At 40.5% G+C, this 25,533-nt stretch overlaps 1 protein-coding gene across 1 annotated transcript in view; it reads right to left on the bottom strand.

Annotated features, from left to right (window-relative positions):
• Window positions 1-25,533, bottom strand: part of CTNNBL1 (catenin beta like 1) — a 167,702-nt gene that overhangs the window by 77,994 nt on the left and 64,175 nt on the right. The window contains exons 6-10 of the mRNA XM_045981189.1: window positions 20,728-20,821; window positions 17,781-17,872; window positions 8,643-8,715; window positions 8,348-8,406; window positions 6,734-6,882 (exon numbers count right to left, since the gene is read on the bottom strand). Of these exons, the coding sequence (XP_045837145.1) occupies window positions 6,734-6,882; window positions 8,348-8,406; window positions 8,643-8,715; window positions 17,781-17,872; window positions 20,728-20,821 (467 nt within the window). The remainder of the gene's footprint in view (window positions 1-6,733; window positions 6,883-8,347; window positions 8,407-8,642; window positions 8,716-17,780; window positions 17,873-20,727; window positions 20,822-25,533) is intronic.

The raw sequence follows: 25,533 nt of genomic DNA, 5'->3' as shown, positions 1-25,533 counted from the left end.
CCAGCCTGGAGGGTTGTTGGAAGGATTATTTTGTGCTTTGAAGTGTTTTTCTGGTTCCCAGAGAACAGGTGCAAACTACTATTATCCATCTAAGAAAGAATGATAATACTGAGTGAATGGGGAAAGGGAGCGCTTGCTCACTGGACAAACAGCAAGCAAGATGTGAGTATGCAGCTTGGAGCACACACTGTATACAAACCCACCAGGAAGCTCAACTGATTTCTAAAATGTCAGCATTATTATTTTGCTTTTTCAGTTAAATTTCAGAGACTGAAAGTCAGAAGAAAAGGCTCTAGTTCTTAAAAAAAACAACAACTAAAACCTGAAAAGGACCACAAGAATAAAAATGCAATCGAGTTTGGACCTTCCCATGCTCATTAGGAATAAAACCAACACACAACAAGGTAAAAACAAAGGGAATAAAATTCCAAGATTTAGAAGTTCCCCAGGCTGGTCTGCCTACCTTTACACTTTGGTTCAAGCCCACAATCCAGAACAAGGCCTGCAAAAGCTGACTTTGCAGATGGTATACCATCGTCATTTTTTTGTTTTCTTTGTCAGAGACACTTTTCTTTAGATTAAGGACAATCTTACTGAGAAACCTCAGGAGGAAAAAAAATGGTGGTTCCTAAAGCGATGTGTCTATGTACCCTTCTCTTTCTTTCTTTCTTTTTCTTCTCCCATCTATACAGTTAATAACCAAGACGGGTTCACTGTGTTTCTGCTACACAACCCCAAGCTCCGTTTGTACACATCCCTTGGGATCTCAGTGGTCTCTTCTTTTTCTAACTGGAGCAGGGTTTTACAACAGAAGTAATAAGCTTCATGTCAACATTTTCAAGGAAACTGACAATGTAATTCTTCTGTCTCCCAGTGGCTTTGTTGTTTCTTAAAGAACACTGAACCATTTGAAACAAGGACATACTGTTAAAAAAAAGCGCTTTGTGGTGGCAGGAATCAAATGATTTGGAGTACAGTCTATAATTAAACCTGATATATTGAAATCTTCTATTTGCAGCAACCATCTTACCAGAGAGACATCTATAACCAAGAATGCAGAAATGGAAAATCAGTTTCCATCCAGGGGTAAAGAGGACTTTGTATTCTGTTAAATTCACAATAAATTGTGACTTCCCTAAATTGTCTTTTTCTCTCCACTATCCCTGAGTACAAAAATACCACTTGGTTCATAGTCGTATCTTAACTCTTCTGCTCTTAGCCAAAGACCATGCAAACCTCTTCCCTATGCCGTAACTCTTGACACTCAAAGCACAGTGTGTGTGTGTGTGTGTGTGTGTATATATACATACACACACACACACACACACACACACACACACACACACAATATTCTGTCCAAGAGGTTCTGTGCCTTCTACCCTCATTCCCTCTTTTCTCTTTCCTTATCAAAACACTATGACTAAATAAGAAATTCCTTTTTGGGCAGGGGGTTCCTAGATGCTAGGATGGCTATCTGCTGCTTTTTCCAAAGCACGAGTTCTGTTTTTAAATATCACCTCAACAATCTTTTCTTCCTTTCCAAATGCCTTCATCTGTCCTTTGACAGAGGAAAAACAAAAAGTGAAAAGCTTTTTTTTTTTTTCTTATTGATTCTGTCGAGTACTATAAAATCCAAACATTCTTAACACAGGAATGAAAAAAAAGTCACCGGACAACTAAACCAACACCTGGGTGGGAGGGTAAAGCAGAGAAGGGCCTGTCCGGTAAAGGCAAAGGCGTAGTAGACCTCCTTACAGCCCCTATAAACAAATGCTGAGAAACCACGAATCTGCATGAAGGAATTCTCTAGACCTTGAGTAGAAAGGTTACAAAAAATGAATGCCTAACCATAACCCTGAAATACCTTGGAGGATGATGGAGGAAGAGTGTTGAGAGGTTCAAATGTCCCAAAGAAGGATAAAGTTTAGTGTGGACACTTGTGTTGGCTTCTCCTCTATAGCACAGCATGAGCACGGGCTGAACAGGGCAGCAAGCCCAAGACTGCAGCTAGCGCCTGACTTCCCCAGAGTCTTGAAGATCAGGTTCAAAACCTGATCTGACAGGGAAGAGCACCTGGGTGGCTCAGTCGGTTGAGCAGCTGACTCCTGATTTTGGCTCGGGTCATGATCTCAGTCAGGGTCCTGGGATGGAGCCCTGTACCCAGCTCTGCGCTCAGCATGGAATCTGCTTGAGGATTTTCACTCTCTCCCACTTGCCCCTCCCCCTGCTCTCTCTCTCTCTCTCTCTCTCAAATCAATCAATCAATTGATCTTTTAAAAAAAATCTGACAGGGAAAACTAGGACTAAGTATATCTAGGCAGAAGAATGAACTCTCAACTATACAGCTTTTAATAAATCACTCCTCATTCTTTGGGTCTTTGAATGGGATTTGTTAGAAATTCTATAACGCAATGATTTAAAACATCAAAAATGTTTCTCAGATCCTTCTCTCATTCATTTAGAAAATATTTACAACCTAATGTTCATCTATTGCTAGGTGCTAGGGATAAAAGAGGAAGACTTGGTTTCTGTTCTCAGGAGTCTTACAGTACAGTCAGAGACAAACAGATGCCTTCCACACAGAATGGTAAATGCTCCCACAGTGCAAAGTACAGGATGCTAGAAGCGAATTCTCAACATTTGGGAGTAGGTGGGTAGGTGTAAGGACAGGGCTGAGGAAGTGACATGGGGGGAGAAGATTCTTAAAGAAATTTAGCCTAATTATCAAGTGTTAAGGAGGATATGCTGGAATTCTCATGCTTTAATGGCGTGTGGGGGGAGGTGGGGAATAGAAAATGATACAACCACTTTGGAAAACAGCTTGGTAGTTTCTAATAGTGAACTTACATTTCCAATACGACCTAGTCATTCCACTCCTAGGTATTTACCCACAGAAATGAAAATATATGTTCATCTAAAGACTTTAAAAGCAGCTTTATTAATAATAGCAAGACACTGTAAACAACCCAAATGTTCACCAATAGGTGACTAAATTAAAAAACGGATATACTCTGGAATGCAAAAATATAATGAATACTGCTAAAAGTGAGTAAGAACCAAATTATTGATACATGCAAAATGAATGAATCTCAGAAAGAATGTGTTGAGTGACACGAGCTTAAACAAAACACGGACTAAATAAATTTAAATTTAAACACTGATACCTGATTCAGTTATTAGGAAATATTTAAGTAGGTTTGGAGAAACTTAGGTATGGGAATCTACTTTTCAACTAGAAATCTTATGAAATCTAGATACAAAACAAGTACTTTATGAAAATTTAGCGCTGAACTGAGATGTAAATATGCACTAGATTTCAAAGACTTAGTAGGAAAAAAAGTAAAATGGCTCAGCAGTATTTTTTATTGATTACTTGTGGACACGATTTTTATTAAACTGGGTTAAATAAAATTTATTATTAAAATTAATTTTGTTGGGGCGCCTGGGTGGCTCAGTGGGTTAAAGCCTCTGCCTTGGGCTCAGGTCATGATCCCAGCATCCTGAGATTGAGCCCCACATCGGGCTCTCTGCTCAGCAGGGAGCCTGCTTCCTCCTGTCTCTCTACCTGCCTCTCTGCCTACTTGTGATCTCTGTCTGTCAAACAAATAAATAAAATCTTAAAAAATAATAATAATAAAATAAATAAATAAATAAATAAAATTAATTTTGTTTCTTTTCACCTTTTTACCCTGCTACTGTAAAATATAAAACTATATACCTTGCTTGCATTACATTTCTATTGGACACTGCCATTTCATATCTTCATTGTGTTGAAAACAAAGATGGATGCTTCTGTCAAAATTAAAACTGTACACTTAAATGGGCATGTTTTATTATAAATAAACTATGCTTCAATAAAGTTGATAAATATTAAAATGGGTAGTATATGTGTGATAATGTGTATGGGTAAATGACTATCTTGCTAATGACCTTTGCTTATCAATAATCAGAAATGTAAAAAAAAAAAAATTCACAGACATGCAAACCCTTCCAAAAAGGAACAGTTCATTTAACATATGAAATTATATTGCCATTACTTAACATCAGCCTCCTTCACTAGCGACTGAGTTTCTTGAAGGCAAGAATCCTGTCTTGTTCCTCTTTGTATTAAGCCTACCTCTTAACATAGTGAGTTAATATGGTACTTAATTGGTGTTTTAATAGCTGCAGAATTATCCCAGGCACATTACATGTAGTTTAATGTCCATAAAAATCCCTGCAAATTTGGCATTGTTACTCCCATTTTTCAGATGAAAATCTGAGGGCCAGAGGTCAGAAAGGTTAGAGTAACTCACCAAATATCCACTAATAAGTGAAAGAGCTATGTTCCAAACATTTACCTCAACTCCGAAAGCCCACTCTTCCATGTTGTACCACGCTGCCACCTTTCCAGGAGGGCATTTCATGACTGCTCAATGCCTGAATCATAGTAAAGACTAATACTTAGGGACAGTGGAACCACAGAAACTTTCCTAAACTTCTAGTACTACAGCCTCCAAGTTTTAAACGGGCTTCTCGCTAGATAGAGAGCAACTTGGCAGCTCTTGCTAGATCAGGATGAATCTAGTAGGAGAGAAAAAATTCCCTCCAAATTAAACTTTCCACTTGCGAGTCTGAAGAAGAAAAATAACACAGAACAAAGAAGCATGGGAAAGAGAAAAAAGGGAATGCTGAATCTGCTATAATAGCTAGTTAATGCAAAAGAATTAATCTAACAGTAACTTCAGTGTTCAAAAATGAAAAGTTAGGAGATCTAGAGAGGTACAGTTTCTAAGGCTTTTGGAACACCTTTTTAATTAGGCTCCCAGAATCTCAGCATTCCTGTTTGAATAATCCATATTTCTGGTTATTTATTCAGCTCCCCACTGCTGCACATTACCAAGCCATATGCTACAGGAATACATCACTTCATATTTGTGTTCAACCATCCACAGACACTGGCAGTTCAGACCTTTAAGAATCTTAGGGAAAAGTCCCCGTAGAGTACAGTTTTAAGGTTAAAAGGCCCAGGAAGCCAAATGCATCTTCTTTATATGCTATTTATTGGAGAGAAGGTGGGGTCATTTCAACAAAAGGACAGGCAATTAGAAGGGTAAAGGAGATAAACAAACAAAAGACTCAAGAGAATAAAGCTAACAAAAAATCAGCTGAACACTAAAGGCCTCCGAATAATTCCAATGCCCCACTCTGCACTTTAAAAGATTTTTTAGAGCAACTCCACAAAGGGAGTTTTCAATCGATCCCAGGTCTGGTGTACACTGACAAACGAAGAGGTCTACTGTGCCCCCAGCCTTCCACAGGCCTAAAGAGAAGATATTTTAGAAACATATGCCTTGATAAGTTTAAATACGAAAATAGTTTTAAACAAAAACATGATCATTGTAGAATTTGCTACAATAGCAAAACAATGGAAACAGTCTTAATATCACCAATAGAATACTAAGTAAGCTACATTTCCTTGGAGTCCATTATGCATTTATTGAAAACTCTCACGAAGATTATGTCACCGCATGGGAAATGCCATGTTAAGTTCAAAAAGAAACAGTTTCAAAAATTACATGTGTGACAGGACTAAAAAGCTGGTAAAAACAAGGAAATTATTACAGAAAAAAAAAAAGAGTGAAAGAAATCTACACCCAAAGTTGGGCTGTGCTTACATGACAAGAGCTGTTTTTTTAGCTTCTTAGAGGCAAGACTCCTATCTTCTTCCTTTCTTTGTAAGAACAGCACTTAACATAGTACCTTACCAGCATTTTAACAGCAGTTTGCATGTCTATATTCTAAATTCTATTTAATAGATGTATTTATTGAATTTATAAAAAAAATTTTTAAAGAACTAGTTTAACACTGTTTTGCATGTTCACGAACAGAAGTTTTAAGAGTGCAAACTCCAGCTCAGTTTCATGAAGAATAATAATGACTAGTGTCTTCCAGCCATACAAACATGCTCTAGTGGCTCTCAGTTTAAAAAATGGTTCCTTGACCCCACACCACACTCTGGTCACCATACCTCCTGCCCCCATTTCTCTACCCCTCTTCCACACCAGATTTCTCAAGAGTTAATGACATAGACTACCTCCCATTTACTTCCAACAGTAGGATTCTATGAAATATACTAAATATGATATCCATTTTAAATACCTTAAGGAATTAGAACATCAATAATAAGATCTATAAAGAAAGTACTCTAAAGAGAAGTTCTAGAACTTTCACATTTTCATATCTCCTATGTTAGCCACATAGCACATGTGCAATTTACAGAAAATAATATATAATGAAAAATATGTATAAATAAAAAATGATATTCTGTCAATAAGAAAAATACAGACAAACATATGGCATTGATAGGTCTATGTGTGATACAAAGTTTAAAAATTAACATAGGTTATGTTTAGAAGGTCATGACTAGATTTCCCAACACAGTAAGAGAAGGAGCAAAAAGACATTTCCCTTCAATGGAGCGGTCGTATCACCAACTGACACAACAGGGCACAAACAGACCAAAATATAATATAACTTCTATTTACCCACTCTAACCCGTGCCTGTGCGCGCGCGCGCGCACACACACACACATGCCGCATGCACACACCCACCCCTGAAGACTTCACTGTTTTTCATATCTAAGAAACTCAATGGACTCAAAGACCATAGATATGTGCTCTGGAATTTGGGCTAACAGTGAGGAAGGAGCTGGACAGAAAAAAATGGAGGACTGGGAGATAAGAAACCTACCTGAGCATGAGATTCATCAGCTGCAGACCCTCACCCTTCAGGAAGCGCTCACGATTGGAACTGAGCATTAGGCAGGAGCAGAGTGAATCAAACAGATTCTCCATCATCTCCTGCTCCTCAGCAGTGCTTGGATTGTGTCTTTTAAACACCTGTCAAGTGAAGAAATCAGAAAGCACAGAGCCATAAGAGAATATCTTTCATCAGCTAGCACTCAACAGTTTCCAAAGTCTCCCTGTCCTGATAACCTCAACAGTTGAGGAAGCAGAAGCTCATCCGACAAGATTCTCAGCAGCTTCCATGTTAGAGAACCTGGACTTTCTGAGTCACAGGTATTAGATAGCTATTAGTTCGAACAAAAAACCAAAACACTCAACTGACCACTGGGCCCATGAGTGATTGATAGCTTCAAGGAGGCAGATAAAAAAAAAAAAAAGATTAAAAAACAACAACAACAACGATGAACCAATAAAACCCTTTTACTGTGAAATAGAACACAGATACAATTCCATAAAAGGCATATACAGCTGAAACCACCAACTCCACGACAAAAAACAACTTTGCCAGCTACCTCAAAAGCCCTCTACTTGCCCAGCTGAACTATGACTTGTTTTACTCCTTCTAAAAGAAACCACAATCCAGAAGGGCAATCCAAGGAAGAATTTTCTAACCATTGGGGCTACTGAACTGCCTCACACAGCAGCTGTGGCTCAAAGTCAGGGAAATAGCTGAAAGCAGACGTTTTGTCTTTGCCAGACATATACGGCATGTTAAGAGGAAAGCCTTTTAACAGTATATACATACCCATAGACTCTACTACGAAATGATCAATAATCTTGCAGAACAGGACTAAGCACCTTCCCAGAAAACTGGAAACAGATTCTCATTTCAAAGCTCTATTTTTTGGGGTGGAGGCCAAGCCACTCTGGCTGCTGGCACCAAGATGGCAGCTGTATGCAAACTGACATCTCAGACACTCCCAACACTCAAGAGTTTATCCAAATGGTCTATTTTCAGTCTGGGTTTTGGAATAGCACAGATGAGATTTGTTAGAAGAAATCTTAACAGTATTTTCAGAATGCCAGCAGAACATTTCAACTAGATTTACATGTCTTACAATGAGAAAATGGCATTTTCTAATTTCTTATTTCAGCCTCTAGAACCACAACCTTCTCTATCCTTCTCGGTGACCTCCATCCCACCGCACTGGAACTTGGACTCCTCGAGCTTATGTGGATTCTAAATGAAGAGAATCCATTTACTGGCAGACTAAAAGGAAAGGAAGTGAAAAATCTTGGGAGTGGGTCAACTGGAAATAATTTGGTATTCTCGGCCCAAGAATATACACTTAAGCAGGAAGCACACCTCTTCTGAATTGACAAATATCAGAAGACGGAGAAAATCCACAGCAGATACACAGTGATATCTGGTCATAAAGAGCAAATGACTAAAAAAGGGAGGCAAACTATGTAGCTCCACTGTAACCTCAAACCTGCCAACATACTCCATATGGCTTGCATCACATGGCCTATTTCTTCCCACAATTTCCAGCTCCACCTCCCCTTTAAAGCAGGCCATGTATCTTCATGGCAGACAGGAAGCATAAGAATTACTCACGGATAACTGCTGAAGAAGCACATCGATTCCATCCAGCTCCCCAAGCAATTCCCTGTTTTCTAAAAGAGGAAAAAAATAGAGGAAGAAAAAAATGAAGCTAACTGTCAGATTTTACAGCCGTCTAACACTGATACATCAGCAAACAAAATCAATACAGCTTGACAGAGTACAAAAGCTGCACAGAGAGCGAGAGGGAGAGCAAGGGGATGCCAAAGGCAAGAGAGCTTGCTGTCATGATCTGAAACAAGGCGGGCTCCTATCCTAACAGAATATCAATACCGAGAGGGAGCCTCACCATCATTGTCCTGGAGCAATATGGCCAGCACTTCGCTACAATACAGTTTGTTGGCATCGAAAGGCATCTTTGCCTGTGGGGAAATAGGAGAGATGAGAAAAAAACATTAAGGGGTCTTGCTTCCTTCCCCAAGATGAATTTTTCACAAAAACTAGGATCTGAGTTAGAAAGCAAAAAGGCAGGTTAAGGGGTAAAAAAAAAAAAAAAAAAAAAAAAAAGCCTGCCTCTGCTCTCGAGATCAGACTCAAATACTACATAGTAAAACCATAAATGGCAGATGGACACAATGGCTCTCACATTGCTAATGCCCAGGTATGAACGTCACCTCCTTCAGTGAAGCCTTCCCAGATTCCCCATTGTGAGTCCAGGGACTGCTGTCTAGCACACAGTATATACTGAAATATGAACTAGAGGAATGATTGAAAGTTTTGAAATTTTAAACTAAAATCCATTATGAAGCTTTGCTCACATACTACAATCATAAAATTGGGCTATAAATTAGCTGACGGATGATCAGAGAAGGTGAAAAGAAAGCAAGTTCTTGTTTAGAATAGTTGAATGTATTTATAACAAAGTAGTTCCTTTGGATTTTTTTTAATGCTTAAATTTTAATTTGAAATCATAAACCTATCTGCTCGTGTGCCATAATCTGCCTACTATTTAAAAAGGAAACCACATTAAAAATGCAGAAATGTGTTAATATTTTAACACCCAAATTACTACCCACAATTCTTTCCTTGCTGCACGCTCTGCTACTTGGTGTTTCAGAGGGGACATTTCTACTGCAGAGACTATCTTTTATGGCTGTCCACATTGTTGCTTCCGTAGCGAGACACGAATATCTCACCACTAATAAGGCCCCTTTGGATAAAGGTGCACAGAGAGGAGCAAACCTCATCGATGGGTTTTTATTTACTGTCCCTTGATCCTTAAAACGCAGGCACATACACAACAATTGTTAATCAGCAGCAGCCTTGCTACCCACCCAGGTTTTTGAAATGACAAATCATTTCTGTACCTGGAAAGGACAGGGAAGTGTTCATCTCAGAGCTAACACCTCCATCACCTTAGAGCTATTCCCAATTCTGTCTGGACATTGATTTTGTACTTAAGAAGGAAGAGTGGCCCCTAATGAAGCAACGCCCAGCAACTTTTCAGTTTTCTATGCACGTCTTTCTCGTCAAGCCTAAGTTTTAGCACCCCACAGGGTTTCAGGAAGCTGACCATCTTAGGTTAAAAGATCTGTTAATGCAAAGTCTTACGTGTACTGACTGCAGGGTATGCTCCCTGGGCAAGCTTGGGGCCTTGATTCAAGAAATTCAGTGTAACAGCCAGGGTTTAAATGCAATCTGTAGTGTGTTTCACTTTAAGGAAAGCAGTTTTATAAAAATGAAAACACGGTGATAAGCCAAGGGGTAAGCATCTCTATCAGAATCAAGGATTTGCTAATAAAATTACTTATCCAAATTATTTAAATTATAAGTATTGGTATTTTAAATGATTTAAGCCACACCACTTCACTTATATGCAGCTTTTCAAGGACGAGGGTTCTTGTTTGAAACAAGATGCACTTAACTAAAAGAAGCCAAAAGATACCACAGCCTTTCTGTGGTTTCAATGCCTCTTGTCCTTTATTTGATTTTATAAATCTTATCTCCAAGATAAGGGGGAGATTTTCTTTTTGTTTTTCAATGAGTATTTACTGGGCATCTGCTATATGCAAGACAAAGAAATAAACATGAAAGCACACAGGTGAATTAGATGTGAACCTTGTCCATTGTTAATGGCATTTAAAAAAATATTACACTGAATTGAAATTAATTTAGTAAGTAATATGGTCATGTTAAAGAAAAAAAAGAGAAGAATATCAATCTAGGATTGATGCACCTAGGTTTGACTCATGAGCATGTACTACCTCCATGAGACAAAATCGGCAGTTCCCAAACTGTGTGCCAAGGTATCTAGGGTGTCAAACTCAATTCACAGGGGCACTGCGGGGTACTTTAAAATTTCCAAAGAAAGCACAGTGACATCTGACATGTGTTGAACACTGCATTAACTACTAGCTCCAGGTATACTCTTTTGATGACATCCTGTCTTTGTGAAGCTGGTTTTTGGTGGTTGCTGTAATAAAAGAACTGTGTGAAAATCAGTATGAAGCAGGAATGAGGGTGGTGGTGTTCAACTGTATTCCAAGGCTTTAGAAGTTGTGCAGCACTCAAAAGGCACACACATCTATTAATAAGTAACTGCGGTCTTTAAGTATAAAATAAAAATATTTTTTCCTTTAATTCGTGTGTATTACTTTTTCATATGCCTACTAAATTTTTAGGGCATAAATACGTATTAAATCATTTGGATCTAACTACTTAATAAACATGATTGTTAGGTCCTCTCTGGCATAGGGGCACGGTTTCATGTAAACACGTAAAAACGAAATTCCTAAGACATCCAGGGCACCAGGAACTGAGAGTAGACATCTATGACCCAAGAAATGTACCTCAGTCTTAAGTTTCCTTATCTGTAAAAAGCAAATAATAAAATAACATCCTAATAAAAATAAAATAATAAAACAGATAACATAACATCAGGAGAGTTACTATGAGAAATAAATAAGGTAATATCGAAGTACCTAACATAAATTAAGTACTAGAAGTTTTTCTAATGACTGGAATCAGAAATATCCAGGTTAGAATCTCAGCCTTAATGGTTTCCAGCTACGTGATTTTGGCCAAATTATTTTGCCTCTCTTACCCAATTTCTCTTATGTTAAGTAAAAATAAGTAATTATTTCCTCATGGGGTAGTTGGATTAAATTAACCAGCTTATATATCACAGGCACCCAACAGCTAGTTCCCCTCTCCTGAGAATTCCTGAGTCCCCCAGGAAATCTCCAGCTTTTGCTGCGACACTTCAGGGAGTTTCCAAAGTGCCCAAAATAAATTTTTAAAAATCAAAATAATAATTTCATCATCTTTTCTGTTAAAATAAAGGTTCTTTGAAAAACTGGCAGGAAGGAGGAATCTAATTAGAAAGTCAAATGATTAGACCCCGTAACTCCACAACACTGAGCCCTAAAATGCTTCAGAGCCTGAAATGGGTACCAGCTGGAAAGTACCTTGACAAGAGGGGGAGGCTTTGGAGATACCCATGCCCAACTGTCACAGGCTCTGCCATGTAATTCCTGTGGGGTTAGGGCAATCACTTCCCCTCTGTGGAATTCTTCCCATAACTGTAAACTGAGGACAGGAGCACCAAGTTGGAAGGGTGTAAGGATCAGAAATAATACATGTGAGGTATCCAGAAAAACGCTTCCCACATAATCAATAGCCAACACATGACACTCATATCAGATGGGAAAAACTTAATGGTGATGATAATGACAACCAAGTATTTTAATCTTTGGAAAAGAAATAAAAGAAATGGTGGGACTGGTGGGAAGGAAGGAGTCTAATCTTTCACGTCTAACCAAAGACAAAAAGTCACCAAGGAAGTTTTATTTCTACTTAAATATCAGCCGGAGATGATGGCCTCCAAGCTTACAAAATATCAAACTGACAAATTTCAAGGATAGTCAGTGGACATCAGGAGAAAGGAGAATTCAGTTAGGAGGTATGGTCTCTTGGAGTTTGCAAAGTTAACCAAAGGGACTTGAAGCTTCTGGGGGCTCTCTCCTATCCAGGAGCCTGGTGATCCTAAATCTTTCAGCTGTCAGAGTAATTACAGAGTCAAGCATAGGTTTGTACTCAGCATGTACCAGCCTTGAATAAAATTAAACTTCACCTTTCTGGGAACTGCTGCTTTTTTGGAAAGTACAAAACAATTATGCTACCACCCGCAGCCAGAAGCTGCAGGTTATTTCTGCAGCTCACCTCTGGTACCTGGAACACATGGGGCAGGTTCAGACACAGCCACAGCTCTGTACAACTGCTGAAGCAGATTGTGCCCTGTAAAATCCCAGCTCCTGGTCATAGGAGGCTAAGAACTTCTCATCAACCAGTTGTACATGTAGTATCGTGTAGCCAATTCTCAATCCATTAGCTCATATGCTGAATGTTGCAACTGTTCCTGAAACACTGACCTCACTGGGAAACAAAGGGAATCCTAATTTTGTTTCTTTAGAAAAGGAAAAATAAAATTTTGGGTTTGGGCATTATTTTCAATAGTACACAACGTCCCTAAAGTCTTGTATTCTCCATAAAATGAACTGTGATGGTCTCACTCACAGTCCTGTTATCTGCTCACCTGCTAACCCATTTAATGCAATCGGTCTGTAGTGGGTTTCATCCTCATTAGCACAAATTAGTGACATTTCATTTAATGGGTGAAGAAATCCGTACCTCTATATACTGCTAGGCTACCAGCACAAAAAGAGGACTCATCAAGGTGCCACTCACTAAAGAATTACTCAACGACTGGGGCGCCTGGGTGGCTCAGTGGGTTAAGGCCTCTGCCTTCAGCTCCGGTCACGATCCCAGGGTCCTGGGATCCAGCTCAGCATCCGGCTCTCTGCTCAGCAGGGAGCCCGCTTCCTCCTCTCTCTTTCTGCCTGCCCCTCTGCCTGCTTGTGACCTCTATCTGTCAAATAAATAAATAAAATCTTAAAAAAAAAAAATTACTCAACGACTACTGAATAAATATGGTATAATCAGTTAAAGAGCAGGGCTTAACAGGCAACATGAACTATGGTGTTCTCAGATGTTAACCTACCTCCAACTCACCTAGAGGGCTTCTTAAAACAGATTACCAGTCCCACCCAAGAGGGGTGGAGTCAGAGGGTGAAGGGGTGGATTCAACACTTTGCATTTTTAACAAGTTGCTGGGGAACCACACCTTAAGAACACTGAGAGAAGCAAAATTAATGGAGACCCAGTCCCTGCTTTTACTTTTTTATTATTTTTTTTAAAGATTTTTATTTCTTCATTTGTCAGAGATAGAGAGAGAGCACGCACAAGCAGGCAGAGTGGCAGGCAGAGGCAGAGAAAGAAGCAGGCTCCCTGCTGAGCAAGGAGCCCAATTTGGGACTTGATCCCAGGACCCCAGGATCATGACCTGAGCCGAAGGCAGCAGCTTAACCCACTGAGCCACCCGGGCATCCCCAGTCCTTGTTTTTAAAGAGTTGAAGGATACTTAGGGGTGCCTGGGTGCTTAGGGGTGCCTGGGTGGCTCAGTGGGTTGAGCCTCTGCCTTCAGCTCAGGTCATGATCTCAGGGTTCTGGGATAGAGCCCCAAATGGGGCTCTCTGCTCAGCAGGGAGCCTGCTTCCCCCTCCCCCCCCACCTGCCTCTCTGCCTACTTATGATCCCTCTCTGTCAAACAAATAAATAAAATCTTAAAAAAAAAAAAAAAAAAGAGTTGAAGGATGCTTAAAGAAAGACAATAAGCACATATACCAAGGAGGTTTGCTGGGTGATGAAGAAAAAATGCTTCATGAGGATAAATGTCACAAAGTTATAGGTACACTTCAGAACCCAGATCTGCTGCCTCCCATAAGAGTACCAGAATGGAAAAAGGAAAGCAGCTGATATTCAGACAAGAAAGAGAGTGGTATGGGCTGGGGGCAAAGTAGTGCCATGGAAAGGGTGCATGAACAAAGTCTGGAGTCTTGGATTTAATTCCAGCTCTATCTCTAACTAGCTGTGTGAATTTGGGCAAGGCACTTAATCTCTCTAAGTCTCGATTTTTTTTTTAATCTGCAATGGAAGTTATAAATTTCCTTTCAGTTCTAAAATTGATGGTGGCTACATGAAAGATTAGGGAGTTAAACTGGTTAATGAAGGCTGTGTATAACTGAGATGTAAGAAAGACAGGAGTCATTCCTGGTGGAAAGAGGAGCATGAGCAATAGAACAGATACAGAGGTCAAAATCATTCTGAGCTTTGCAGGGTAGATGGTAGGTAAAAAAGATGTCTGAAAGGTAATAAGGCCAATGTTTAAAAAGTGAGAAATGAAAAAGTCAGACTAGGCCAGGTATAAGGGGACTTTAAAAGTAGGCAGAGAAGGTGGGTTCTGGTGGAGAGGTCATCAGCATCTTGTAAAGGGAGGTTCTGGAATAGCGAATGGCACACTGAAAATGGAGTATTAAATCTAGTGCAGGAGTAGAGCAGAATAAAAATGGTTAACAGTAATGTTCACATCTCCAGAGAACGGAGGGTATCAGTGAGGGTTGTCCATTAACATCATAGGCAGAACTTCTCTAAAATATGCCAAAGACAGAGACTAGACAATGGGTCTGGAAAACTGATTTTGTTTTTTTAAGAGTGTATTTCCTTGAGAGAGACAGAGTGTGTGAGAGAGTGTGCACAAGATGGGGAGGGTCAGTGGGAGAAGTAGACTCCCTGCTGAGTGGGGAGCCTGATTCAGGGCTGGATCCTAGGACTCCGGGATCACAACCTCAGCTGACGGCAGGCACTTAACCAACTGAGCCACCCGGGCGCCCCATGGAAATCTGTATTTTTAGAGTTCTGCTTGTAAAAGTCAGGAACTATGCCCAGCACTCAGATTCAATATGTTTATGACGGTGAAAGTTATAGCAAGCACTGTCCCAGATGAAGAGAAAAAAGAGCAAGGCACTGTTTTTTAAATACATGCCTTCTTGCTGGCCTCATACTTAAGCAGGATTCTTCTTAATGATTTGGGCAGCACAGGATTTTTCTAAGGGCACTTGCTTACTAGTAAAATAACTGAATAGCATTTTAATGTTTAGATACCCTGAAACCTTGAGAAAACTGTTTTAGAGACAGCAACATGGCTATTTATGCCCTGAGGATTACATAAACGCTGTGCCTACAAGGCAAGAGTCACTAGCTTGCTAGACTATCAAGTGGGACTCTTTACTCTCATTAGGGTAATGTAATCCAAGCTAAACCCCCAAAGGTCTCCATTTCCCTTCCTGTTACCAATTCAAAAAAAGACTGGCAAGTGTCAACACCTTTCAAAGGGCAGAGGAGGCCTGACATTCTGGTTTAATGAAGGATCCCTGAAGTAGTATCAAGTCTCAAGGAACTGAAAGAAATTGGTCTTGACTTCAGAGACAAAAGTCAGTGGATTGTTTTGTATATTTTACGGTTGGAGCTCTCTCCTATGGCCACCCCATGAACAGCTCAGGTCCCTGTAATCTATCCCATCCCCTCAACTCTGTGTTCTACTTTCCTCCCCTCCACTCCTCACTACCAAAATGTTTTAAGGCTTTGGAGAATAAAAATGTGTTGAATGTTGAGGAAAGAAAAAACTGAGACTTACATGGGGAAACAGGTCTAGTCCTAAAAACCAAAGGACATCAAGACTCATGAGAAGACGTCAAGGAAGTTGCAGAGAGGACAACGCATGAATTACCAGACCTGATTTTTTCCCCTAAAAGGTAGGGATAGGGGTGTGTGTGTGTGTGTGTGTGTGTGTGTGTGTGTGTGTAAAGGGAGTTGCAATCGACTGAACTAGGCACTGGTTTATACTCTGCCAGGCAAATGTGCCCATTCCCACTGATGGAAGTATCGAGACTAGCTGAATATGAATACGTTCAAATCATGCTATATAATCTGTTACAGATTTCATGGGAACAAATGGTATTTAACTTGTTTAAAGTAGGATTGGGGAAGATCTAGATGGTCAGAAAGAAGGGTAATCATAGGGCATATGCCTTCTTAGGCAGAACATTCTTTCTGAGTCCTGCCAAGACAATGGGGGGTAAATCTGACCTGACATCCTGACGCACCTCAGACTTTCCAGATCTCTGTGATGCTCTGAAGCATAGCAAGGCCATGAACACTTAGACAATCATTCTATCTATGAACAAATGACTCCTTCTCACAGAAAAGCTGGGAATCCTTGCTTGCTGACCATTTTAGTAGCAGATAAGCAGTCCTAACCTGCCTCCCGTCACGCCTTTGGTTAAAACTATTCTTTTAAGAAAAGCTCTTGCCTCTTGTTCCTCATTTACTCTACGGGACAGCACTAATTGTTAAAAAGATAGTCAAGGGGCGCCTGGGTGGCTCAGTGGATTAAGCCGCTGCCTTCGGCTCAGGTCATGATCTCAGGGTCCTGGGATCGAGCCCCGCATCGGGCTCTCTGCTCTGCAGGGAGCCTGCTTCCTCCTCTCTCTCTGCCTGCCTCTCTGCCTACTTGTGATCTCTCTCTGTCAAATAAATAAATAAAATCTTTAAAAAAAAAAAAAAAAAGATAGTCAAAGGGGCTATCCTAAGAAGAAAAGAGAATAAATAATCTAACAGAAACATAAATATGCACAAAGGACAATAGTAAATTAAAAGAGTCGAATACAAATAGCTAACAAACAGGTAGAAGCCAATATTCTTTCCCTGATTTTGAAATTCCAAAATTAAAAAAAAAACAAAAACCTGTTTTCGTTTAGCAGATTAACAAAATTTTAAGTTTGATAGTACCCAACGTTGCTAGGGGAAACAGATACTCTCAATCAGTGGGGCACCCTTATGCAGAACAACTTTGCAATACCTACCAAAAATGTTAACGTGTATATCCTTTGATCTCTATCAATTCTAATACTAGGAATGTATCCTACATATAAACTAACAGAAGTGTGCAAGAAAAAAATGTGTATGTGTATATGAGAATAGTCACTGCAGCACTGCTTGTAACAGTGGAAAATTGTTATACAGCAGTAAGTGTTATAAAAAGGGGGAATGGCTAAATTAATTTCGGTATATGCATAAAACAGACTACTAGGGAGCTATTAGTTCACTGAAAAAGCCAACTTGCAAAATAAAATATTGTATAATTCTGTTTGTGAAACACACACACTCCTAGATACACAGAAAACTTCTGGAAGGATAGGTAAAATATTGTTAACAGTGGTTGCCTCTGGCAAGCGGAACTAGAAGGACTCTACTAAGGGGAGCTTTTACTTTTATGCCTTCTGTACCACATGAACTTATTTGTATTTACAAAATGTTTTAAATATTTTCAGAGGTATTAAAGGCTACTTTTAAAGCCTCTTCTTTTAAAACAAACAAAGGAAAAGCAAAGAAAGACAAAGGGATCTTCTAGTGAAGATTCCCAAACTAGATCCCACAGCAAAAGGGACAAACATTGGTGACGGTGAGCCAGCTTCAGCCAGACCCAGAGCAAAGGGTGGTGTGAGCTGCAGTCCCACAACACCAAACTGACCTTCAGCCTCTTCAACAGCCACTGCAGAAGACCCTGCTGGGCAGCCTCGGTACACATCTCAGGCCGGAACTCTGCCATGTTTTCCACGATAGCTAAAGGGAGACAGACACCAGTCATTTGGGAGGGCAATTTTGTTTCCATCTGCAACAAGCCTACTTCCCTTCCCATGACAGACACCATATTCCTCTTCCCACTTCCTGTATTCCTCCTAGCCAGATGCTATGTTGTCATTATGAGATTAACCAGGGAGATGCTATGGTTTGTTTTCAATTCAAGTAATGCTGCAAGTAAAACTCATAATGAAAATGATGAAATTCACAAAAGGAATGTGATAGATGTTCTGTGCTCATAGGGAACAACCCCAGAGTAGAACACAGGGAAATCTGTGTATCTGCCCAGGAAGGCCTTCTTAGTCCTCATTGCACTGGGGTCCCAGAGACCTGTAACTGAAGAGACGGGACTAGGCAGGAAGCCTAGGAAAAAAACAGGATGGTAAACTCAGTCTCTTCCCTTCCTGATTCATTCACTTTCAGTTCTCTTTCTCTGGATACAGCAAGGGAGGAAAGCATGATCCTCTTAATTGCACAAAATAAAGTGCACAGAGGGGAAAGGCCATGCCGGCAGAGATAACTGTCAGGTACTCGAAGCAAATATAATTGGTCTTGCTATCTCCTACAATGGTCAAATTGCTGCTTAATAGAAACATTAAAACTTAGAATGCCAAAAGAAAAAAGTTATTACATGACCATGATACTAAAAAGGGGGATATTTTAAAAAATCCCCTACAGGGGCTCCTGGGTGGCTCAGTGGGTTAAAGCCTCTGCCTTCGGCTCAGGTCATTATCCCAGGGTCCTGGGATCGAGCCCCGCATCGGGCTCTCTGCTCAGCAGGGAGCCTGCTTCCTCCTCTCTCTCTCTGCCAACTTGTAATTTCCGTCTTTCAAATAAATGAATAAAATCTTTAAAAAAAAAAAAAAATCCCCTACAGTTCCATTCTAACACATCCAATGTTTTCATTTCTTTCAGGGCCCCTTCTGCTCCATATCCTAGGATATGTTACATTATAAAGGAGACAGAGTTAGTTCCACGTTCTCTAAGCCCAATGCCCAGACATCAGATCTGAGTTTTGAAGGAGAAAGGGATAAAGAAATCACCATGCCTCTTACGTTCATCCTCACTCCTCTGCCCTTGTCAGTCAGTGGCAAGTTAAAGACTCAGTGGGCAGCCTCCTCAGGGCATGGAATACAAAGCCAGGTTAGCAAAGTAGTAAGAGACCCCTGAGAGGCAAGGATCACCACAATACCCTAAGTTACTTTTTCACATTTCCTAGGAAAATCAACTCATTCATTTTAATCTCCACTGCCCTTATCTGATTCCTCTGCTTACACTTTAGATGGCTTCCTGTTGCTCATTAGAGTCAAATCCAATCATCATGGCTTGGTTTACAAGGTCTTCCACCGTCTGGGCAAACTCACGCCTCTGCTCCCATCTTCCACTACTGATACCTCCCACTGCCACAGTACATCTCTACGCTTTTCCCAGTCCACGCCCACTCCTGGCTTTGCAACTGTGACTCTCTCCCAAATGTCCTTCTCACATTTCTCTGTCAAAACGCACCTGTCTTCATACTCAGCCCCATTCAGCTGCCTTTGGAGGCTTTCCTCACTTCCACTCTGTTCTCTACTGACTATTAACCCATCTGTCACCCTGTATTATCTTTCCTTTCTGATCAAGACTCTCCCAGAGTTAAGACCATGCCCAATTCATCTTTCATCTACTCCAGTGCCTAGCACAGTGCCTCACAAACAGCAGGTGCTCAATAAATGAGAGCGGGATGGACCTCCTGAGCTGCTGGTAGGTGACCGTGCTGAAACCAGACAGATCTCTACAGACAGCAAGCCTGAGGCTTTTTTCATTATATCAGGCCCTTTTTATTAACATTCAGTTAAGACTTTTGATAAGCTTTCTATTCAGCAAAATCTAGCATTAGGCTAACAGATGGTAATGCCAAATTCTAGCTCTAGACTAAAGCCAACCCCAAAGTTAGATCGTTGTGTTCTCTCTTCTCTTACTCCCTCGGTGCTATGTCTTCCCTCTTCTTTATGATAATGCTCACAGAAGAGAGTATAAAATTACAACAGAAATCCTTGGTAGACAAAAAGAGCTGAGAGAAAAATCTAATCTCATCAAAATTTCTGCTTCAGCTGGACTTCATTCGTTTCTCAAGCTCTGCTTAAGATATGTCATCTTTATTTTTTTTTTAATAAGACAATGACCAGTGATAAAGAGGACTACTCAAAAGCACAATTTTAAATAGGATAATGGGTCAGCAACTTTGCAGGGAGAAAGATCTAGGAGATTTGAGGAGGAGGAAGGGAAATACAGCAAAGACACCCACTTAAGTTAACATATGATGAAAGTGCATCCAAGTTACCAGCAATATTTCAATTCGGTTCACATGGCAAACTACACATAAGAAGACAAAGACACACTTAACTGTTTTCCAAATAAACTGTCTTATAAAGGTATTCTACTGTCCCAAAGTTTGTAGTCCCACTGAAGGGAGAAGGAAGAAAAACCAATACAGAGAGATTAAAAATAGTAAAATATACACTTTCTAAAGCTAAAAATTTTTAAAAAATTAAAAAAATTCACGCTGCACAGACATGACCCTAACATTTGGAGGCAGAGGTCTGCCAAAAGGGGCCAGTTTTTGTCCAGGAAGTTATCCGACTTAGTGGATTTCTGCTTTTATTACTTGCAAGCCAAAGCAAAGCTGCCGTTATATGAAATTTACACAAGGGTCTTCATTTCTGGAAAAGCAGTCTGGGACTAGAAGGAAAGAAAACACCACTGCTGTTGACTCTATTATGAAGGAAGAAAGAAATGAGCACCGAACCCCCAAGCAAACACAAAGGTCTCAGATCACTGGCTGCCCTGCCCCTCACCTAGAGTGTTGTGGACCCCATCCGCCTCTTCTTTCACAGACTCATCCAGGCGCTCCAGATTCTGCACTAGCAGGGCCACCACCTGCCCATCCACCTTCAGCAACAGGGGAGCAAGAGGAGAGAACGATACATGTCACAGAACAGTCCCATAACGTTCCCATCCCCATTCTTTCTTCTCACCTGCATCAACAAAAGAACAAATCAACCACTCATGGTTTACAGTGTGCTTTTCCATCCCATTACCTCTTTGGGTCCTGAAGTGTCCCCAAGGCAAAGAAAGGGCAGGCTTCCTTACCCCTAACTTAAGATGAGTAAATCTAAGCTTAAGGAGACAAAGTAAAGTTCAAGGTTACAAAGTTGGTGAGTATCAGCACTAGCACTTGAACCCAGGCCTTCTGAAATCAAGTTCACTGCTCTTTCTACTTTCCTGTGGAATTGAAACAAACGCCTTGCAAAAGTGCCATCTTAAATCAGGTCAATAGTTTGTTTAAGTCAAAAGCATGTTTCTAGACCACAGCACCAAGAGATGTTTAGTTGGGAAGTTTATTTGCCATACTTTACACTGACCTCAAAATTTAAGGTTAAACTCAAAACATTCTTAATGTTCTGTGCTAAGCTTTTATGAAACTATTACTTCTGATGAATTTCTAATTCCTTCTTGAGAAGAGTATTAACGTAATAAAATGCCTGACATTTGTATTACACTTAACATATAGAACAGCAATTAAAGTTCTCTAATTTAATTCATACAACCTTATAGAAAACTTTTAGTAGCCATGTCACAGAGCTGATATTCAGAGATTAACAGCTTAGCCAAGACCAAATGGCTACTGGGCAGTAGAAGAAAAGCAAAAACCAACCTTCCTTCTTTGGTGAAATAACAATTATACTACCTCATGCTTCCCTCTGCACACAATCTGTACTCTTAGGGAGACTGCCCTTTGGGTAACCCTTATGCAAACCCAGGAAGGTAACTAAGGAAACGCAGAATCAAGAAGTAATTACCCACCTGGTAATAACTTTCTCATCAGTAGCCAGTCAGTAACCTGCACAGGAAAATAAAACCTGCCGTGTGTCTGTGGTATATCCTCTCTGACTGCCTCCCTTAGGAAATGGAGGATTTCCCATCCTGGCATACTCTTCCAAGGGTAGTGCAATGCTATGGTACATGACAGACACTCAGTCATTTTGCTAAATTCAAATAAACTGAGAAAACACTTAACTTGTGTGCTGCAATCAGGTCTTTTATAGAAACTGTTCCATTTACTATCATGCATCCTCACAGCTCTTATAGGGGAGCAAACAAAGGTCCAGAGAGGTTAACTAGCCTGGCCAATGCCACAAAGGTTGGGGCAGAAGCGACTGACTCTAAGCATCTATTTTTTCCAATCATACCCTGTCACTTTGGGGAGGGGGAAAAGAAAGGAGAGATATGGGAACGTATCAGCTCACTCAGCTGACACTGCCTGAGCACCTGTGTATAAGATACCGTACGACACAGTTCAAACTGAGCCGGAGGACGGAACAATGGCAAGAGAGACAGATCTTGAAATAAGGCCTCCACTCCTGGTGACACTTAAAGGAAGCACCTGGCAAGGGGGTAAAGCTGAAATTATTGACTGATTGGTGAACCTGAATCATAAATGAGGTAGAATTTTCTAGGCTCTGCCCTTTATACTGTGAAGAACAATGCAAGACACTCGCTGCAGATCTGAGGGGATAGTGATGCCAGAACTGAGGGTGCCTGTAAATACGAGAATGAGCTGTTTTCCCCTTTTATCCCAAAGAGATATACAATCTCACTCTCAAATCTCACAGCCAGCAAAAGCTTCACCAAAGAAATCCACTGCAATGTTTTCCTTAATTAATTGGACAATCTGAGTATGTGAGAGGAAACAGAAAAACATCTGGGGGGAAAATATGAACCATGTCACAGTTTGTTTTTCCCTAAATCACCCTGATTGACTTATAATCTCCCTGAATCCTAAAGCAGCAGACACTGAAAATCCACTGGGTATCACACTGCTTGTCGGTTCTGCAAACTGCTTCACCCGTTTCAATTGCTTATTGCTGCTTTATCTGCATTACTTTTCCCCCTTTCCTTGATTCTTAGTTATGTTTCCCATCTCTGCTATCTGGAAAATGGTAGGCGGGACAGTGGCAGTATGCAATGCATTCAAATCCCAGAACTGAATTGATATCTGCCTGGAGGAAATTTTTTCTTGCCACAGAAATCTAACTTCTAAGAGACAGCCTTTTCAAGCTTGCAAAGTATGAAAGTTTATGTTTAGCTGGGTTAAATGCAATTTTATCTGATTATAGGAGGGTCAAAGCAGTCAAAATACATTTAGCTCAGAAAACCCTTGGGAAAATATCTGTATTATGCAGAGCTCTGAATATCACCCAGTAAGAAGTACAAATTAGCATTCTGTCTTATTCACTCTAGCCCCTTGGGTCTAACACCTTCATGCCAATTTTTGGACCTGTGACTAAACCTGAAACCAAAAACGAGTCCTGGTCAGGGATCAAAATGTCAGCCAGAGCAACCCTGGCCTTGGAAATCATGACTGTCTTAAGCCTGATGTTTTCTGGTAAGTCACCAGATACTTCTCCCCATTAACAGGTCTCCTAAACAATATTCCGGCAGTTCCTACAAAGACAAAGTTCAAGGGCGTGTTCAGATATCCTTTCCCACTTGCCCAAGGAAGACGGATACACGACAGAAGGAGAAAATTTTTAAAAAGGACAGATGAGAAGGTTTGAAGGATTCTTTTTCTATCTTGTATAATCTGCCAATAACCTTTCTTAAGAGTGTGGAGTTAAATTTTCTACCTGCTATGAGTTCTGGAAATTTCATAATTAAAAAACTAAGAAGGGACGCCTGGGTGGCTCAGTCGGTTAAGCCGCTGCCTTCGGCTCAGGTCATGATCCCAGGGTCCTGGGGTTGAGTCCCACATCAGGCTCCTTGTCCAGCATGGAGCCTGCTTTCTCTCTCTGCATCTGCCTGCGACTCTGCCTGCTTGTGCTCTTTCTCTCTGACAATAAATAAATAAATAATCTTTAAAAACAAACAAACAAAAAAACCCACAAAAAACTAAGAAAAAAACCTCCTACATCCACTGAATCTTGATCAAGCAGTAAGTTATGAGAGTACAAATGGTAGTATGGTCAGAATGCAAAACTTATGCCTGTTGCCACCTACCTAGTAATATTTTAGTTTCTCCTCTTGCTCCTGCAATTCATTATCCAGCTGCCAAGAACGAACGGTCTTCCTAAACTGTTAGGTCAGACTATGCTAAGCTCCCTTGCCCAAGATACTCTAGTTACTCCCCTTCACACCGGCAACTCCACCCCAGCTTCCTACCATGGCCTATAAAACCCTGAGCAATCTGCCCCTGACCGCGTTCTCTCCCCTCCCTCCAGCTGTGCTCAAGCAGTTTTTCTGTTCCTCTAATCTGTCAAGCTCATTCCTGCCTTAGGTCATCCTTTGCTCTTGTCCCATCTTGCCCTTGGTCATTCTGAATGGCTGGTTTCTTCGTGTCATGCCAAATTCAGGCCTTCCCCAACTAGCTAATCTAACGTGACTTCCCAGTCACCGTACGTCACATCTCCCTATTTTAATTCTTTATGTAACAGAGAATCACTATCTGCTTTGTCGTTTGATTACTGCTTCTCCCCACACTAGAATTTGAGCTCCACAAAAGCAGACTCTGTCATTCTGGCTCACTGCTATATACCCCATTCCTACAGTCTAAAACATACAAAGCATTCAATAAACATTCAGTGAATGAACGAACAAATGAATTTTGCTTGGGAACAAATACAAATGAAGGTGGACATTTATAGAAATGAGAGGGATACAAATGATAGGATCCAGAAATTCACATAATAAATACCTTTAGAGCAACCGAAAACCTGCCAACCTCAGCCTCACCTGAGCAGCACAAACCACACCACTACAGAACTTCAAAGCTAAATGTTTACCGTAGGGTTAAGTGAGTGCAAGAATGGGTATAGAAGGCAGTCCCCTGAGTCTCTACATCAACGCAACTTTTGTGAAACTCTTTATGACAAATGGTGGCTCCTAGCCATTATAGCCAATGTCATGGCCCAGCCACATTCCTACCTCTTCTGCTGGGACACCTGCACACATCCTCCCACTAAGCTTCCCTTTGAGGCCACAGAAAGTACCTGCAGCTCTGCAGTCCTTCCTCAGTCTTCCTCTCACAACTGGTTGCTCCCTCCTCCCCACTTCCACAGAAGCTTACATCTCTTGTAACTGTTCTTAATATTCTGCCTTGCATTATCATCACTACTCATTTCATCCTCATTTTTTTAAGCTAAACATCTATCCTCTCATGCCTTACTTTGGTCCATTCCCTTCATAAAATTTTTTTGAGCAGTCATTCAAAATGTTTTTTGAACATCTGTCAAAATGAAAAAAAATGTTTGCTCTCACTGTATGGCCGATGATACACATCATTTCAACTTGACATTTACTAAGAACTTAGTATGTTCCAGGCATAGTACCTTAATGAAGATAATGGCCAACATTTACTGGGTGCTTACTCTGTGTTGGACACTGTCCTGAAAATTAAATAACTCATTTATTCCTCACTTCAATGTTATGCAACAGGCACTACTGTTATCCCCATTCTACAGAAGGAGAAACTTGAGTACATGGAGATTAGGTAACTTTCCCAAGGACACGCAGTTGGTAAACCATACAGCTAGCACTCTAGTCACTCTCTTGATGCGAATCACATCTCAGGAAAGACAAACTTATAAGCAGATGTTTATAAGCCA

This window comes from Meles meles, chromosome 16 (assembly GCF_922984935.1).
Source record: "Meles meles chromosome 16, mMelMel3.1 paternal haplotype, whole genome shotgun sequence".
Lineage (NCBI taxonomy): Eukaryota > Metazoa > Chordata > Mammalia > Carnivora > Mustelidae > Meles > Meles meles.
Note: the sequence above shows the minus strand (reverse complement) of the source record. Positions and strands in the feature narration are given on the sequence as shown.